General features: G+C 34.2%; 1 protein-coding gene across 3 annotated transcripts in view; it reads right to left on the bottom strand.

Moving 5' to 3' along the window:
- LOC115222470 (nuclear pore complex protein Nup98-Nup96) overlaps nucleotides 1–20,148 on the bottom strand; it is a 92,094-nt gene that overhangs the window by 15,078 nt on the left and 56,868 nt on the right. For 2 of the 3 annotated variants that reach the window (XM_029792686.2, XM_029792687.2), the window contains 10 exons: nucleotides 17,041–17,119; nucleotides 14,862–15,066; nucleotides 12,557–12,696; nucleotides 12,061–12,174; nucleotides 11,821–11,931; nucleotides 7,959–8,169; nucleotides 5,444–5,566; nucleotides 4,620–4,751; nucleotides 1,541–1,792; nucleotides 317–444 (listed from right to left, as the gene is read on the bottom strand). In XM_029792686.2, the coding sequence (XP_029648546.1) occupies nucleotides 317–444; nucleotides 1,541–1,792; nucleotides 4,620–4,751; nucleotides 5,444–5,566; nucleotides 7,959–8,169; nucleotides 11,821–11,931; nucleotides 12,061–12,174; nucleotides 12,557–12,696; nucleotides 14,862–15,066; nucleotides 17,041–17,119 (1,495 nt within the window). The remainder of the gene's footprint in view (nucleotides 1–316; nucleotides 445–1,540; nucleotides 1,793–4,619; nucleotides 4,752–5,443; nucleotides 5,567–7,958; nucleotides 8,170–11,820; nucleotides 11,932–12,060; nucleotides 12,175–12,556; nucleotides 12,697–14,861; nucleotides 15,067–17,040; nucleotides 17,120–20,148) is intronic. The other variant, XM_036511690.1, reaches the window with a different exon arrangement.

Raw genomic sequence — 20,148 nt, 5'->3', positions numbered from 1 at the left:
CGTAACTGGTACTATGATAGAAGAAGGCTTGCTCTTCATTCTGTAGAAGATAAAATTCAAATTGGACCATGTTAACACCAAAAATTATTTAGATCAAAAAAGTGCTTTTTTTCTATGAAAATCCCTATTTTTTATGATTTTTGACTGCTGTGTCACCATTTTTCAGTGTATTTCAACTGGAAAAATGTTCACTTGAAGAGAATAAGTTGCATAATGCAAAATTTTACTTTTCAAAAATTCCAATTCTAAAGGGTCGAAACAAATCCAAGCAACACCGGGTGATACTGCTAGTAGTAATTAAAACGAGGTAACTTACCTTCACAGATTGATCATTATTTGTCAGATAACTGGACACATTAACTTTCTCTATTGACACGATACAATTTTTAGATACTGTTTTTCCCATGGCTGACAAAATGGAAAAATTATTCCCTGGAGTAGCTGCTGATATAAAAAAGAAAAAAAAGAAAATGTAAAAAAAAAACCTACCTAACTTTTTAAATAAATCAGATGCTATATCTAATTACTGGTCCTATAATCCAGTTTTACTGGATTGCTAATCACCTGCAGTAATTGAAACTATCATGCATAAGTCTACTTTCATCACTACTGCTACAACCTTCATTTAACCCTTTTATTATTATACTTTTATCTAAAATATCTTCCACCCTTATGTGTTTCATTTAAATTCTGGGACAATCATGAATTTAGACTGGTCTTATTATTAAACAACCATGACTTTGTCCATTGAGAGCCACACTTCACTCCAACCTTTCCTGATATTAGCATTTCCAGCACAGTTTTTTGTGGCATGATTTTCTTCCCCACTACTACTTTATAGAGAATGGCTGATTTTTACCATGGTTTAATCCAAATTGACCTTTCTGCTAACATATTTCTGTTGATAAACAATGCTTTTATTTCACTTAATTTTGCAAATAATGAAGTATGCTGTAAAATAACACTGTCACTATTAAGCTAGTGCTTTGAATATAAATTAGCATGAAATTTTGATAGGTTTATTTTTAATTTAAATCAATTTAACCCTTTAGTGTTCGCATCATTCTGCCAAAATTAATGCTTTTTTATCCACATTGTTTTGAATTAATTATGCATTATCTTGTAGCTATGAGACTTTGATGAGGTAGCTGTTAATTTTTAAAACGATATTGTAGGGTTGGTGTGAGAGACCAGATCTGGCCAGTTTGACCATAAAACAGGCAGAACACTTTTGGCCGGATATGGCCGGTTTAAATGCTAAAGGGTTAAAACAGTAAATTTGTTTCATAGAACTTGCTGCAATTTCAGGCAGGTTGGTATTAGAAGGGGTAACAATCAGGAAGAGTAGTCAGGCTGATTAACTGATCTATTGCAATACTACCCATATCTGCAAATATCATAACAGTTTATATCCAATGTTTTTTCTGGAATTTTTATTAGATAGCCAAGAATGACTACAACCAAAATACAGATATTTAATTTTCAGTCTTACCAGCATTATTACACTGCTTTCCATTTAATACTTTCTTAAATTACTAACCTTTTACTTCACTAATAGGTGGACCAACATGCACAAAACTCCAATTAGGTCCCCAACCAACTCGAAAGGAGTAGTTCCTCAATGAAGTAATTTCTATTGATGATTTTGTTTCTTGTAAAACAGAACTGCTTGCACAAAGAGTACATTTTCTGAAATTCATTCCCACGGCTGAATATTGACTGCTTTTAGGTAATAACTTAGTAACTTCAATTACATCCATCTTAGGTCTTGAAATATCAGATATTTTAGTACCTTTAAATATAAAATGAAAAACAATTATTAATTTTATTACTTGTTCATATAGAAAGATAAAGCATATAGGGTAACAAAGCATTGGCAACACTTATATTTACTATATACAAAACCAAGTACTGTCATGACTTATTATCTGGTTAAGTAACCAGACAATAGCTCCCTTTTTTGTCTAATAAGTCTACATCTAATATAATAAATGTAAAAACTAATTTCTGTGTGTCAGTGCGTCACATTTAGACACCCCACTCTCTCACTATGAGTATAGTAGGTATAGAGGCAGTAAGGGTGGTGGCAAAGACAGAGAGAAAGAGAGACAAAAAAATTTAGGGAGAGTTAATGTTTTCATTAAAAGTAGTAGTGTAGATGGTGGCAGTGGGAGTAATAATAAGGGAGAAAGAGTGGGTATGTGAGAGAAAGCGGGACTGAACACTGAATAACATACTGAATGAACTCACACAGCCATTTTTTTTTTTTTTATGGTAATGGGGTGATAGTAATAGTATGCCCTGTAGTTGAGGCAGGGGCAGCAGTGATGGTAGTGGTGGTGGTGGTGGTCAGGGATGATGGTGAGAGTAAGCAATGCGAAAGACAGTGGGGATGGTGGTGGAGGAGAAAGCGGCAAAGTCAAAAGTATTGATGGCGACATCAGAAGTCTGAATGGTGTATAGCAATTGCAGTGGTGGTGGTGGTGGTGATGGTTGAAACAATCAACAGAAAGGGAGTGAGAAAGAAAGAGGTTAGATAGAAAAAGAAAATTGTTGTTTATCATGCAGCTTTGCAATAAGATGCAGTAAGTTCCAAGTCGACAAATTATATCGCTTGATGAAAATTGTTCATTGCCTGAAAATAAAATTTAATATGCACTCAATGTATGAAGTGACACTGATGGGCCCAAGGCCTAATGAAGAGCCTTTCACAGGAGCTAGCTTAAAAGTCACCGTACCAGGCAGCTTTTACACTAATTACATATATATCTATCTTAGTTGAGGTTTGCAAATGGTGTGTCATTTCTAATCTGATACAGATAGCAAATTCAGTAAGCATGAGCTAACAAATTTTCTTATCACCATTGGACTGTTAAACAACTTTTCATTTTATTTATTTTTAATATAAACTGACCATTCTTTTCTATTTGCAATCTGCTTCCATGCATGTTTGTTGACATAAGTTGTAAGTATTCTGCAAATTTAATTTAACTGAAACCAGTGAAAAATATTTACATTGATTATGTTATGGAAGTGATAATTTCTATATTAAACTGTTATCCAGGTCATACTGATTAGCGCTACTATCCTTTTTCCAGCAAATCTGCAAGTCTCCCCTTCATATTCCATAGTCTTCTAAATTTTACACACCATTTAGTGAATATATCCTAAGTCACTACAGCTAATGCTGAATCAGGTATCCACTTTTGAAAAGAGTGGAATGTAGTAGTAATGGTTTCAAATTTTGATACAATGTAAGCAACTTCAGGGATAGCATCTTGTCGATTATATTGATGCTAGTGTTCAACTGGTAATTATTTCATCAACCCAAGCAGAATTTGTGCTCAGAAGGTAAGCATTTTGCCTGGTATGCTAACAATTCTGCTAGCTCACTGCCTTAATAACAATGATGGTGGTGGTGGTGGTGGCAGTAGATTTGGTGATGATGATGATGATAATAGGATGAGGGAAAAAATGACCAAAACAATTTGGACAACATAGATTTTTATATTATCACTAATATAAAAAGATATAGCTTTTTATAAATTGAATGCATTAGTAGAGGCAGCTTTGAGCAAGTGTAATTTTGGGTGGATTATTAATGAATGCCAAGTCTATTTAAAAAAAAAAAAAAAATTCTATTTAAGTTGGAAAGAAATAATACCTGTTATATTAAAGTATTTGAACAGCAAATTCTTGGTGTTTAAAAAAATCTGTCAGGAATTTGAAATTGTACATGAGAAAGAGAGATATTTATAGAAATGCTACAAATACACACACACGCACAGAGGACAGTTATCTGTGTGCATGCGTGTATGAGTATCTATTTATGCAGACCATTAACATCCATATGTATGTGCATGTAACAATAGCATTTAACTTTCTCTCACTATTTTCCCCTGATGATTTAATGCATGCATCTTAGTGAAATTTATCATGAAGATTGAACATTTCTCTATTTTATCATTTATATGCTACCACTACTCAAAGAAATTCTACAGCCCATTTTGTAATACAGTACCAGTTATACAGTACCATCTCCTCACTCAGCAATATCATATCATTTTCTTCATATGGTTTTAACTTCTACAAATATTTCTTACCACTGAAAGACACTCACTCATGTTGAATAAAAACAAGCCTAAAATAAATATTTGACTCTAACATGATTTTTAAACTTTTTATTGTAGAAATTTAGCCATCATGATTCAAGCAAGTATGGGAGGGAAGTGTAAATGATTTAAGGGGAAAATTTGGTATAAGAGACATCAGATGTTGTGTGCAAGAGAGAAGACTGCTGGTTTGATCATGTGATGCATATGGATGAAGTTAGCTGCATATCCTCCAGTCAATACCAGCATGGAAAACGACGTTAAAGCAATGATGATGACAGGCAGATCAGTAACATTAACTAAACTAATTTACAGGCGGTGTAGTAATGAAAGGGTTAATATACAGAAACTGGAAAAATTCCATATCAAGAACATACCATTATACACATTTTTACAAAGTAAGTTCAGAACATGTGTATTGATATATAAATAGATGTTCAATCTTTAAGAGCAATATAAATAAGTTGCAAGAATGGATTATTATTTACAAGTACTGTTAAAACCTACTTTGTGTGTGTTTTTGCAACTTTATATAATCCTTCCTTTTTAAGTGCGGTTTAAGAGTTGAACCTTTCTCTGAAGTGATGATAGGTGTGATTACAGACTTTTTTCGAAGGTCAAGAGTTTCATTAACATTTTCTGAAAATAAAAATAATTGAAAATGTAATAAAAAAAACATCAATGGCAAAAGTTCATTTTTGATATTCAGATCGATTTACTGTAACCACTTCACAATCCCATTTCTAATAACTATATACTCTTTTATTCTTTTACTTGTTTCAGTCATTTGATGGCAGCCATGCTGGAGCACTGCCTTTAGTCGAACAAATCGACCCCAGGACTTATTCTTTGTAAGCCTAGTACTTATTCTATGAGTCCCTTTTGCCGAAATGGTAAGTTATGGAGACGTAAACAGACCAAAATCAGTTGTCAAGTGATGGTGGGGGGACAAACACACACAACAGCATTAATCAGCCCAAGGCTACAGTAGAAGACACTCAAGCTGCCATGCAGTGGGACTGAACCCGGAGCCATGTGGTTGGGAAGCAATAAATTTTCAAAACAACTTTATACACATTTTGTGACAATTAAATTGATGCTTAGAATACAGCTTAAAAAACAAATTTTCGCCTAATAAAATCCATTTATGTAATAATGAGATTTAAATGATCCTAAATTAAAAGCATGGGTAACAAACGAAGGTTTCTTATTTTGTTGGCAATTATCAGCAAATATAAATATATTGATACAATAAGTATAATTATTTAAACTGTTAAGATCTATTCCAAAAGAAAAGTAACACATTGAAGATATGTATACAATTTACATACCACTTTCAGCATCTCCAAAGAAAGATGCCTTCATCATTTGCATGTTATTACTATTAACTCCCATTTCAAGTACAAGATTTTGTGAGAATGTTTCAGCTGGTTCAGCGTTTTCCATTGGTTCCACTAAGAATGAAAAATAAACATTCTGAAAGTTAAAAAATACATGCAAATAAATAACTCTATACAGCTCTCCTGAAAAGTCATTCCCTCATTTCTGCTGCAACAGATTAACCTTAGTTTGAGCCACCTTAAATCTGTAGTATAGATTGTTTTTTACTTCAATGTCTAACACCGATACTAACTTCACCATATGTCCTAATTGCTTTTCCTTGTTTTCTGAATCATCTAATATTATCTTCATAATGGAAATGAAATCTCGATATTGTTATTTAACTCAACTCACTCAAGTTAAGATTCTCTTTCTCCAGTAATTTCTACCAACAAAGCAATGGCGATCATTTTGATTTTTTAAGAGCAAAGCTTACAAAGACAATCAAATCATGTATCAACAATACTAAGCCTGACAATTTAAAATTTATTTTAAAAGAATTTTTATTGGAAACTAAGTTGAAACCAATATTGTTATATTTCAGAAGCCATACTTTCACTGGTTGTTGTTGTTGTTCACCTATATTTCCCTCCTCTTCCCTGAAACAGTGTTGTTTGTCTACATTCCTGACTTGATAGATCTGTTTCGTTTTACTTCTACCTTCATTTTAAGTTTTATGTCAATTAGTACTTTTCAGAATTTGCAAGCTAGTTCACATTTGAGTGTCATTGAAGTTTGTTTTTATTATACAAGGTGTTTCGTTGCTCAGATTTACCCTTTTTTTTTCTTCTTTTCTTTTCAGTGTGTTCCAGAATTTGTGCTGGAGCATGAGATACAATTCATTAGCATATTGGTTTCAAACTTTTTACTGGTTCCTTTATATATGCTGATTTCATCTCTTCAGCTGTATCCAGAGAATGGCATACAGTGGATGAAATCTTGTGCTCGCTCAAATTTCAGAGTAGACACCTGAGATATGTTTCTCATGTTCCTTACTAGATCTGTTATCAACTTATTTACTTTTGCATCTTGGGGTTAGTAGCCTGCGCTCTTAAACACTACGCCATATGCCTGTGGGCAAGTATAGAGTGAATTTTAGGACTTATAAATCTAATACTCTCCGATCCTTCCTTAATACCGGTTCTCATATGCTGTTCATATCTGCACTTGGTCTACTTAGGAGGTTGTTGTGTCCTAGCATATGTGCTGCTGCTTTTATTTTTAATATTTTCCAGTGGTGTTCTCTGTCTATTATTTTAACTTCATCCCACAGGGGGAGGTGGTCTCCAGTTTTCCATACATGATCAGCTATACTCGATTTATCAATAACTCCCCATGTCATAGCTTTGCGATGTTCATCTACCCTTATTTTGTATAACCTACCACAGCTACATGGGATGGAATACACACAGTCTTTGGTCATATTCTCTTCTATTGGTGGTTTTATTTGAAGGAGATATTTGCGAGGTGTTGTATTACTTATCAAATTGAAACCACTTTTATGTATGGTTTTGGAGAGTATCGTTGTGCATAGGGTACTTTGAGACATTTCCATAACAAAATATAGCATAAAAATATTTTCTTGGTTGATACAAATATAATTATTATATATCCCCTGCATTTGATTACAAATAATGTGTGAAAATGAGAAATATATATCAATTTTCAATATGCTACACACCTGTGTACCACAGACATTTGCCTATCATGGACTCAACATCCACTTCTCTCCACTGAGACTTTCTTCTATTTGATCTATTATTCTACTAATGTAACTAAAAAAGGCAGTACCCAATACATTATACCATTATCTTTTCTATTCAGCTAGTCATCATTTGCTCTTGACACTTATCATCACTCTTAGCATTGTGTAATTACGTCTCTAATACTGTCATCATCCTACAACCACTCTGTTTCTATCATCACCCTCTTGCAACCTTCATCCATCTGTGCTGATTCTTTTTCTCACTTAAGTTATGCATTTATTCAACTTTTCAAACATATTAACCTGATATGAATGAACAAATATTTCAGTACAGAAAATCTTCTAGCCTTACAGGATATAAGGTAACCTCATCAGGACTGTCGCCATGAAAAGTATATTCAGCAGACCCTATAAAGTGGATGGTGAATACTCAGAGATGACACAGAGCTGAGAGGTACCTTTAGACTTGTTGCAGATATGTTGACCACTCTAGTGTCAGTGCCATGATAAAATACGACTAGTAGTGATTAAAAGGGTATCCAGCCATAAAAAGCAAACCAAAAATAAAACTTACAAGTGAGAGATGGTTCTCTGACATGTTTAACTCATACCACCACCAAAAAAAGTAAACAGTAAATGATGATTATGATACTGAATATTTCATAGATAGTATCACAATATTTTTAGATGAAATTGCAAGATAAATGTCAGTATAATTGAAAAATTTATTAATTTCAAAATTTCAAAACTTAAACACTTACCTTCAAAAGATTTTTGAGAATAATCAAATCCAATTAAATCAGACATTTCAGCATCATCTTCTGTAATAAGCCCATTAACTGGTAGTTGAGAAGTCGACTGCATAGCAGAATCTGTATCATTAATTTCTAACATATCTCTCTTTATGAAAACCTGAGTTACATTCAGGTTGGTATCACCATTAGCTGCACTGTTGGGTGGTAGTCTTTGCTTCTAAAACAAAAATTATGTATGATTCAAAAAGAAATAGCTGAGATTAAACAGCACTGAAGAATAAAAGTGTAAACAAGCAATAATAAATCTCTGAGCAAAGTATAAACAGTAGCTGCACAACAATGTGAAGTATATTTGCTACTTAAATGTGGCTAACCCTTAAGGGTGGATCCTACTGTAGCTTGTAGCCCCAGGAGGACACCTCCTCCAGTTGGCTATTAACACACATTCTGTGCCCTATTAGTATTTGCATATCATTATTCCATAATAATGATTAACATATCACTATTCCAAAAGTAATAACCTTTGTGTGTAAAAGACAAAAATTATTAATTTCTAAGATAATCTACTATAATCTGATTCCCTTAAAATACAAATAAAGACACAAAAGAAAGTTATCAGAATATGAGACCAAAAAAAAAAAAGCAATACCTCAGTCAAATATATATATTACAGTGCCAGATATACTTGGATTATAAATATACTCCCATATATTACAACACTCTTTACTGCTCATATCTTTCAAATTTTACTGCCCTCAAAAGAGAGGGCATTCCAATACTAAATGCCTATCAACTGCAAAAATTTTAAAAGACACTTAAACAAGTAACGAGCATAACTAGGGAGGTAGCAAACCCAATTAATTAGTAGCTGATGATAAAGGACACCAAAACTGTGATAAGGGATAAACAAAACTGTGCAATAGATGAAATTTAAGATCTATGGTAGTTCTGGTGGATATTGAGTTTATCTTTGCTGTTATGTACAGAGAAGTACTTTACAACATTGAGGAGACCATTGACAAATGTAAGTGACGAATGCAAGAAACATTAACTAACAACAATAGCAAATATATTTAATTGCTTCCAGTAATATATCATGCAAACATTAATGAAAAAAGCAAGACTTTTCCTGCCAGATATGAAGCAAATGATAAAGAATAATAAAAAATGTACAATAAGATGGAAAAAGGAAGCAAATTAACCCGTAAGTCCTGAGAATAAGATAACTCAAGCAAGGAAAACACTTGCTCATTACTTCTCACAAGGTATTTCATGATTCTACATTTCCTTCTAAGATTTTATGTTACTGGTAAAATTATTTTTATTAATATATTTCTGTTAAAATACACTATCTTTTGCCACTAATTCTAAAATTAATGAAGAATCTACCAAAATAACCATGTTAATTAATAAGCTGGTGTTTGAGAATTACAATAAAATTTTGATAGCTTTTAGGTTATTTCACTCTAAATCAGAAAGTTTGTATTATAGAACCAGGTGTTATCTCAGGTATCTTTTATCTATGTCATAAAATTTCTCATATCTATTCCTATAAGCAAAAAGTTTTGCAATCATTAGTTACTTTTTGTCATGCAAAATCTAATATCAATGACACTTAGACCCACCAATGATATATATTTATATGCAATATGATTAATAACAAATTCTTCGGAAGATAAATATGGAGGTTTTCACACTCAGAATATTGAGAACACACCATTAGCCAAAGTATTAGAGAAAAGAAAAGAACTGACAAAAATTCTTCAACAGGATGAACCCACTGGTGGGAGCACTTACTAAGTAAAATTAATGTACAGATTGTGTTCAATCATACCACCTAATATAGTTTCTGGATATTTATAAGAAATAAATTTTTAGTTGAGTTTTTTTTGTTCATTAAATTTAATTCCATGTTTGTTGTCTTAACTTTTACTTGTTTCAGTCATTACACTCTCTTACTCTTTTACTTGTTTCAGTCATTTGACTGCGGCCATGCTGGAGCTCTGCCTTTAGTCGAGCAAATCAACCCCGGGACTTATTCTTTGTGAGCCCAGTACTTATTCTATCGGTCTCTTTTGCCGAACTGCTAAGTGACGGAGACGTAAACACACCAGCATCGGTTGTCAAGCAATGCTAGAGGGACAAACACAGACACAAAAATATACACACACACACATACATACATATATATTCCCCCATTCCCGTCGTCCATCTGCGACGATACTTCCGTCGTAACTGCTATCCTGTCTTTTCTCGCCCGCCTTCTAAGGCTACTGGTCGACACATTTTCTCTCTCTCATCGTCCACGATAATCCAGCGTTTGCAATACTTTTTTCGTCTGGCGTTAACAGCCCTTCTTATCTTGTTCTCCTTGTCCTGTCTCTCACTGTTATATATTTATTTTTCCACTGTTTATATATATATTTTTTACTGTTTATATGTTTGTACTGTCGTTACCGTCTTGCTTTTTTTTACCCCTCTGCGAAAAGATCTCAGAATTTTAATTGATTTGCTTTTCGCGGGAAGGAAGTTTTCTTCGAAGTATACGTCTCGCTTTTATCCTTCGAAACGTTTAGTAGATGAAACCTTAGCGACTGAAGAAGGGGATTTTTCGTTGTGCTTATTGTCCTGTATCTCTCTTTTTTTTGCTTGTCTTGTTCCTTGGTTTGTGTCTATGTGTTCGACGTCTTTTTGGTGTCCTGTACACATATATGCGTGTATATGTACATGTAGAGGTAGGTACGTACATATATGTTTATATATATGCATATGTTCTATTTTATTAACATATATATATATATATATATATATATATATATATATATATATATATATAACATATATATAATATATATACATATATATATATATATATACATATATATATATATATACATATATATATATATATATATATATACATATATACAACAGGCTTCTTTCAGTTTCCGTCTACCAAATCCACTCACAAGGCTTTGGCCAGCCCAAGGCTATAGCAGAAGATACTTGCCCAAGATGCCACGCAGTGGGACTGAACCGGAACCATGTGGTGGTTAGCAAGCTACTTACCACACAGCCACTCCTCCTTCACACTGTGAAGAATATTAGTCATACTTCTCAACCCCAGTACTTTTTTATTTTGTAAAGTTTGGTACTTATTCTTTTGTTTTTTTTTTTTGTTGTTGCCAAACTGCTGAATTACAAGGATGTAAAAAGAACACTTGTAGTAGGAGACAAACACATACACACATCAGGCTTCTTTCAGATTCCATCTATCAAATCTACTCACAAAGCTTTGGTTAGCCTGCGGCTAAAGTAGAAGATACCTGCGCAAGGTGCCATGCAGCGGAACTGAACCTGGAACCATGTGGTTGGAAAGCATACTTCTTAGCAGACAGCCATACCTGCGCCAATATTGTATGTATTATTATTTTATACTGCTCCCTTCTCTGATTATTTCACTATTGCTTGATCATGCAGTATATTCTCATAACAAATATTTTCCCAATATTTGAAACAGCTCTTATTTTGAAAATTACATATATATAAATTTATAAACTGTTAAGTATTTGCAAGTGAAGGTCTTAAAAAATGTTTGGATGCAAGAGGATAGACAGCTTGTTCAGTCATTTCAGCTCCAGTAGTTGCAAGGGAAATAAAAATTTAATCAGGAATATAAATAGATTTTTAATGAATCAGTAGATAATTAGATACAAAGTACTACACTTTCTTTTTAATTGATACAAAGTAGTAATGGACAGAATTAGCAAAGAATTTTAAATACTGTTAGAAAGTTGAAAGAAATTAGAGTAGATATGAAGGATAAAAATCAAAATTTTCACACAAGGATTAAATAATATAAACCAACCTGAACTGCTAAATTTCTTTGGTGAAGTTCTTTCATGGCTTTTGTAACATCACGTGGTTGATCATCTTCAGAATCATCATCTTTGAGACCATATTTGGAAAAATGCTTCACCTAATATAAGAAAATAAAAACAAAAAGAATTTAACAATATAATCTTCACATACACACACAAAGAAATTTGTCAAAGTTTGCCCTAATGGTAGGCAAGGAAAGAAAAGACATTTAAAAAGATAATCTCACCTCAAAAACCCATGATCCAGTTTCAGGTCGATAATCCAAAAATTGACCACCAAGATTTATTGTAGCATTTTCAAGCCGTGTTTCATAATTCATAATTTTTAGTCTGTCTGGACTCTGTAAATAAAAATGCCATTGCTTCATTCAAGAATTCAAAATTTTAAAGGAGGATAACATTCTTAAGTTTTTAATTCTTTAATATCTGTATGTATGTGTGTATATATATATAAACATTCAGGGTGAATGCTTGATAGTTGTAAGTTGTCCTTGAAGTAGTAATTGTACACGGCTGAAGAAGGCCATAGACACACATTTACATCAATTATGCATTGTTATAAAACCGTCTAATAAAGGCCCGAAACATATGTACCGCTAAATCCTTTGAATCATCATCATATTTTGATTAATATATATATATATATATATAAATTCTTTAATGTCTGTATAAGAGTGATTATAATAAAATTGAAATAATTTCAGGTAGTGTCCATGTACTCACTGAGATGATTGTTTTGGTTGTTTTATCCAGAGGCCATACACAATCCAAAGTTATTTCAGCTCTTTTATTCAACCCTTGCCCAATCTCAGGCTTCATTATGTCATCAGGATAAACTGTTACTTCTTTTTTACGGAAATGAACTGAAATGTATTTTGTAAGTTAACTTGAAAAATATTACATGTAAGTGTGACAACACAGCAGAAATGATAAAACACCAAGCAACAGTTTTCTCCTACATTTTCTCTTCATTTCAAAGCTTGTCAATCAAAATTAGTAACTGTACTTAAAAATAAGTCAGCTGTATGGTCAAATGTTTCTCATGAGGTTGGGCTGAGTTAAAGAATGAAAGGGAGACAGACAAATTTTTATGTTTACTAAAATGAAGAATGTTTTTTTAAGTTTTGAACATGGTCAACACCACAGCGAAGAAAGGATTTTTTTAATGTTTTCTAATTAATGAGATATGGGTACAAAAATAATAATAAAAAAACGTCACTGATGGGGTGGATTATAAGATCAAGAACCAATGGAATAATCGATAGAAATCAATTCACTGTAAACTCTCATTTGTAATATATGCTTCTTTCTGAGATGTGAAACACAGGTATTTCAAAAAAATTATATTCCACACTGATTGCAAAATATACACTAATGACTTAACTTACAGAAACCCAACATTAACCCTTTCGTTACTGCATTTTTTCAATTAATTTTAAATATAACAAAGAATTTAATAAAATAATTAAGTTATTAAGCTAATATTGGGAACAAATTGTGACTTTGGTGAAAGATTTTAATTCAGAACTTTTGAAAACAAAACATTTGTACGGCAGAGCCAGAGGCTCTAAAGTACAAATGTTCAACCAGGTTGGTATCGTAAAGGTTAATAAGAAGTTTCATCTATCATATATGTCCAATCTACACAACTATCCTTTGCATTTTTCAGCCAAATCTGTGCATATAAATTAATATGGTACATCTACAATGAATATACTCAGTTAAGTCTTCTATTGGAGAAAACAATATACCATCAGCTAGCAAACAACTTGAAATCTCATATCTTTTAAAAGACATTAATCAAGTGTGTGTGTATATGTGTGTGTACACATGCACATACGCATGCAAGGTATGAAAGTTATACACTACATAACTAATTTAAGTAATTACAATGAGCAACACTATCTTCATATGACCAAAAAGTTTAAATTGCAAATGCTTTTATATTACTTCTTGAATTGTAACCCATTTCAACAAAATTATTTAATTATTGGATTAGAGTATACACAAGCATCATACAATCTACCTTTTACTTTGAATGAGATCTTTGGTTGCCAACAGAGGTAACGGCTCTCTGAACTTCCTCCACCCTATTTTTATTCTAGAAACAATATTTTCAGAACATCTTCCACCATTGCCAATTTGGTCACCTAGGTAAAAGAAACTATCTACAACCTCAAGAGAGCCTCCTGGGCATTTGAGAGAGTCTAATTCCCATGTGTCCTTAGTGCTTATTGTTCCTGCACATTTGCACATACAAAGGCAATAATCTACCTGTGATTCCAGTGCACCTCTTATGTATCCATAGCTTTCACAGAGTGCAGCGAATGGAATTACTTCCAACTCCTTTCCTACGTATTGAGCAGGGTCATTTATCTGATGCAAAGAGAATTTTCTCTGCTTCCTTGCTAACAACTTTTGTATTAGGTAGGTTAACTTTAAGCTCCTTTGATTCCAGGTTTTGCTTCCATACCTGGAATTTCTTCTCCAATTCTGCGATAAGAGCGAGGTCATCAGCATAAAGTAGTTCCCATGATTATCCAGTTTTAAATTCCTGTTATGACCTGGAGGACTATGATAAACAAGAGTGGATTGAGAACTGAGCCCAGATGAACCCCTACTTGTACACTAAATTCATCACTGTATTCATGGCTGACTCACCCTACTGACAGCACTGCTGTACATGGCTTGTACAGCTCTAACAAGCCACTCATCTACTCCTAACTTCCTTAGAGACCACCAGACAAGCGAACAGGAGACCTTATCAAAAGCTTTCATCAGGTTGACAACAGCCAAGTACAATGGTTTACTTTTGGCCAGATATTTTTCTTGCAACTGTCTAATTAGTAAGATAACATCTGTGGTACTTTTCCCAGGAACAAACCTAAACTGCATCTTAACTAGTTTAATTCTATTCTTAATCAATTGAGCTATAACTCTCTATCTGTAACTTTCATGACCCATTCTACACACACACACACACTCATAATCCTGAGTAATCACTGTAATAGTAACAAGAATTACTTACCAATTTCATCAAAATTCATTCCAGCAATATTTGTAGGGCCAGGAAAAAACACACTTCCATACCCTTCTCTTCCAATTGTGAAATCTTCCACAATGCAATCGCCATTTTCATCAGTGATATCAGTCAATTCTTGCCAACTAGGCACAGTGTAATAACCAGGTCGCGTTAAAACAATATTGGCAGGATGTGGAGGAACATTGGAATACTGATGTATATGTATAAATAAAAAATGAGTGACATGTTGAAATAACATTTTTAAATAACACAAGCTTTGAAGAAATATGTTTATTATCACTAACAGATCTGGAATAGTACACTGATTTTGACTGTCATAGTTACAATGGGAACACTAGCTTGAATGTCTCAGGGTATAGAAATAATTTCACATCTCAGAAAATCAAACAAAAATGGGTTATTCCACAACCACCAAATAATTTATTTTCATCTGAGCAACCAATCTACCTCCCAGAAAGAGATTGTAATTTTCAAAAGCAATATAATTCACATAATTATTTATAACATGAGGAGACATTAGCTCCCAACTACTTACTAGATGTCTCTCCCTGTTCCAGTCTAAGGACAAATACATAATCATGCACATATTGGTCATTAAGAAACAACACAAACACTATCAGAAAATAAACACTTTAAAATGTAGGAAACACTTTAATTTCTGTCATACCACATTTTTACATGCAGCAGCAGTTTATAATCTTAATTATGATAAATTATAAAGCAAACGATTTTTTCTTGTTATGCAATATTATCAAACTTATTAGCTAAAATAGTGACCGAATATTTCCAAATGCAGAATACAATAACATAATAATGAATAACTATACAATGAAATAATTATACAAGATGAAAAGGACTGAGTTAAATATTATACATAGAATCAAACATTACCATTTAGAAGAGTAACTAACTCTGAAACTGGAAAACAACTCATGTTTAAAGCTATTTTCATAAGCTGACATGTTTTAAATAGAAATTTTAAGGATTTATAAAAAAAAAAGCAGAAAATCTAGAACAAGAGTAAAATTATTTTAGCAAAGAAAAATGTACTTATAAGCAGGAAAGCAAACAAATTACTAATCCTTTCAGGGCGTTGGCCCTGCTCAATATGTAGAAAAAGGATAGGCAGAAATTCCATAAAGTATACCTAATGCAAGCTATGAATGCATAAAAAGTGAGCAGTATTAAAGGTAAGTTAACAGAGAAAGTAGGCATTGTGTGGCAGATGTGCAGTCCAAAAATGTATAGGAAATAAGTTTCCACAATTGTCCAGAGGGATCCTTAGAAGTAGCAGACAGTTTCCATTACTTAAGTGAGCAAATTAGCAGTGAAGAAGGCTGCTCTGAAAGCATAGCTGCTAGAATAAGAACTGGTTGGGAATAGTTCAGAGAACTATTACCTTTGTTGGTAACAAAGGGCTTCTCCCTCAGAGTGAAAGGCAGATTGTATGATGCCTGTATACAGACAGCTATGCTATATATAGCAGCAAAACATGCAAAACCTTGAAAGAAATGAAGCCAGTACACTCCATTGGATGGGCAATGTCAGTGTACATGTATAACAAAGTGTAACCTCCAGGTAAGTGTAGTTTGGAGTTAGTGGGTTTCAAAGCCGAAAGCAAAGATGGTCACGGTGGTGGTGGGGGGCTTTCTGTATAAGAGTAATGCTCATAAAATCACTGTGTTATGAAGTAAAGAAAAAGAGGGTATTGCAGACTTGGATGCAAATTGGGAGGTAAGATGTGTGTGTGTGCGCGCGCACATGCACACACACAGTGTATTTATATTATGTTGATATATACATACACACTCATCCATATGGTCAATTTTCTAGATATTTTAGTTAAAGTTATTTTTGCCCATTAAGATTTAGATTGCTTTTTTGTTGTATGTAATCATATCCAAACTGCTAATTTATTTGTTTGTTTTTTTTGGTAAACTTATTCCAATATTCATTACTTGTTTACATTTCACTACTAAAGTTAATTGCTAAAATTAAAGCATTGGGAAGTGTATTTATATGAGAAATGTTTATTAGTGAAGACTTATAAAATCTGCTTTGAGTTCACAAGCAGAGATAAATAATAAGTCCTAAGAAGTTAAATTTGAAATGCAATACATGTCTGATGCAGAAGGAGATAGTAAAACAATTATAATTCACTTACCTCATATTCTGTTTCGTTATTGTTAAAATTATCCTGAGTGCTGTTTTGGTTAGAATCAACCGACTCATTCTCCTTTTCACTTCACAGATTAAAAAAAAAAAGTTTAAAATTGTATTATTACTTTTTAAATTGATAAAATTTTGAATCATTGAAGATATTTTTGAGATGTTACCTTTAAACAAATTTCTGGTGAGAGACTATCAATTTGAAAATGTCACCAATAGTTTATGATTATAAAGAGGTTAACAAAAACTGCATATTGCTTTCATTTATTAATTAATATTTGCGGGTAGCACATAAAAAGCACCCACTACACTCACGGAGTGGTTGGCGTTAGGAAGGGCATCCAGCCGTAGAAACACTGCCAGATCAGACTGGGCCTGATGCAGCCTTCTGGCTTCACAGACCCCAGTTGAACCGTCCAACCCATGCTAGCATGGAAAGCGGACGCTAAATGATGATGATGATTTATTTTTTATAATACAAACTAATTATGCTAGTACATCCACAAATGTAATTTTAATAATTAATAGAAACAGAGGCAGTATTAATACCAAAAGACAATCATTATGTCCAACTTAACATGGATGTTTTGTTAAAACAACTGAATATTATGTTATGTACATAGAGAGGACCTTTCATGATTTGTGGTGCATACAAGCACATGTATTTATATCACTGGCAGACAAGAATCATCTGCCACAGCCACCAAAACTGCCGGATCATGTGATTTCGACCTGTTTTATGCATCATGAGTCCATATGAAAGGCCCTCTCTAAGTAAATAATACAGTATACAGTGTTATTAAAATAAAAAATCCATGTTAAGTAGGACATAAAAAATTCCTTTTAGTATTAATACAGCTCTGTAGCTATTAATTATTTTTAATAAGCCTGCTGGCTATTTGTGACATCAGTGCCTGAAAAGACATTGGTATTTTATAGTGAGATTCAGTTGTTATGTTGCTACTGGACATTTGCCACTGACAATCCAAAACAGGGCAAAATCACGTGATCTGGCAGTTCTAGCAGCTGTAGCAGACAATTCTCGTTTGTCAATGATACAAATAAGAGTACTTTTACGCACCACAAGTCTTATGAGAAGTTCTCTCATGGTAAATAACACAATATTTTAATAAAACATCTACATTAAGTTGGACATGAAGATTGCCTTTTGTAATTTTAATGTTTTGAATATCCAATGAAATATATTTTCTCCATTAAGTTAGTGAATAAGTGTGGTAATGTTGCTGCAAAATTAGGAAGAAAAAAAAGTTTGCCATCTCACACATGCAAGAAAAATGTTTGCTGTCAGCGAACCTTGAAATTTTCATTTCATACATGTACCTTTCCAATAAAACTTTATTCTATAGGTTTCTATAAATTTTGTTTACTTGGAATTTTCTAATATCAACAAACCAGAAAAATGTTTTACAATCATTATTAGTAACTTTTGGCATATATTTTAGTTTTAAAAGTTAACACACTCTAACCCTTCCTAGATGTTTATAAAATGTTGGGAATATTTAACACACATAATTCTTCCAAACATCAGCAATAAATTTAAATGTCTTAACTTCCAGAAATATATATATATATATATATATATATATATATATATATATGTCAGTGTGCACGCACGACAGAGTGTAAGCACCCTGAGAGAAATGCTGGACATAAGAAGCATCAGACGTGGTGTGCAAGAGCGATGCTTGCGATGGTATGGTCATATACTGCGGATGGATGAGGAGAGATGTGTGAAGAAGTGCCACTCCCAAACAGTTGAAGGTATCAGGGGGAGAGGTAGACCCAGGAAGACATGGGATGAGGTAGTCAAGCATGACCTCAGAGCGTTGGGCCTCACTGAGGCAATGGCAAAGAACGGAGATCTCTGGAGATATGCTGTGACTGCAAAGACCCGGGCTGCTTCCTGCACCAGTTCCGCATAGCCCCTGCCCATTCAAAGTACCTTGGATTTCAGAACATCCCGCTGTGCTTGAGGAGACCTGTTGAGTCAAGTACATGAACATCGAAATAAATAACAATGGAAATAGAAGTTGTGATACCTGTGCCGGTGGCACATAAAAACCACTATCCGAACGTGGCCGTTGCAAGCGCCGCCTCGACTGGCTTCTGTGCCGGTGGCACATATAAAGCACCATCCGAACGTGGCTGATGCCAGCGCTGCCTCGACTGGCTCCAGTGCCAGCGGCACATAAAAAGCACCATCCAAACGTGGCCGATGCCAGCGCCGCCTTGGCTGGCTTCCGTGCCGGTGGCACGTTAAAAGCACCAACCGATCGTGGCCGATCCCTGACCCCCCTGGCACCTGTGCAGGTGGCACGTAAAAAGCACCCACTACACTCGCAGAGTGGTTGGCGTTAGGAAGGGCATCCAGCTGTAGAAACTCTGCCAGATCAGACTGGAGCCTGGTGCAGCCCTTGGATTCCCAGACCCCGGTTGAACCGTCCAACCCATGCTAGCGCGGAAAACGGACGTTAAACGATGATGATGATGATGTTATATATATACCAGCACTATGACCCGGTGTTGCACGCATATACAGCTGCGTGTGCACATACACGCGAGTACTGTCTAAATCTCCGACCAATCACATATAGCTAACTGGCATTCAATTGGTTTATCAAGTTTCGGGCATTTTGATAGGGTTTTGGATAGAAAATTCACAAAAAAGTCACTTCTATTGATTTTTTTTATGGCTTTGCGGGGTGACTGGGGGAAATGTAAAGATGTGCACAACCACCCTTGGACGGTTTTTAATGACCATAGAAAGTTCAAGCCCTCTATCTGAAAAATTGTGGATTTGTATAAAGGACACACAGACAGACAGACATTTTGCTGTTTATATATATATATATCATCATCATCATCATCATCATTTAACGTCCGCTTTCCATGCTAGCATGGGTTGGACGGTTCAACTGGGGTCTGGGGAGCCCGAAAGCTGCACCAGTCCAGTCAGATCTGGCAGTGTTTCTACAGCTGGATGCCCTTCCTAACGCCAACCACTCCGAGAGTGTAGTGGGTGATTTTATGTGCCACCGACACAGGTGCCAGACGAGGCTGACAAACGGCCACGCTCGGATGG

The sequence above is a fragment of the Octopus sinensis genome, linkage group LG20 (genome assembly GCF_006345805.1).
Source record: "Octopus sinensis linkage group LG20, ASM634580v1, whole genome shotgun sequence".
NCBI classification, from domain to species: Eukaryota; Metazoa; Mollusca; class Cephalopoda; order Octopoda; family Octopodidae; genus Octopus; species Octopus sinensis.
Note: the sequence above shows the minus strand (reverse complement) of the source record. Positions and strands in the feature narration are given on the sequence as shown.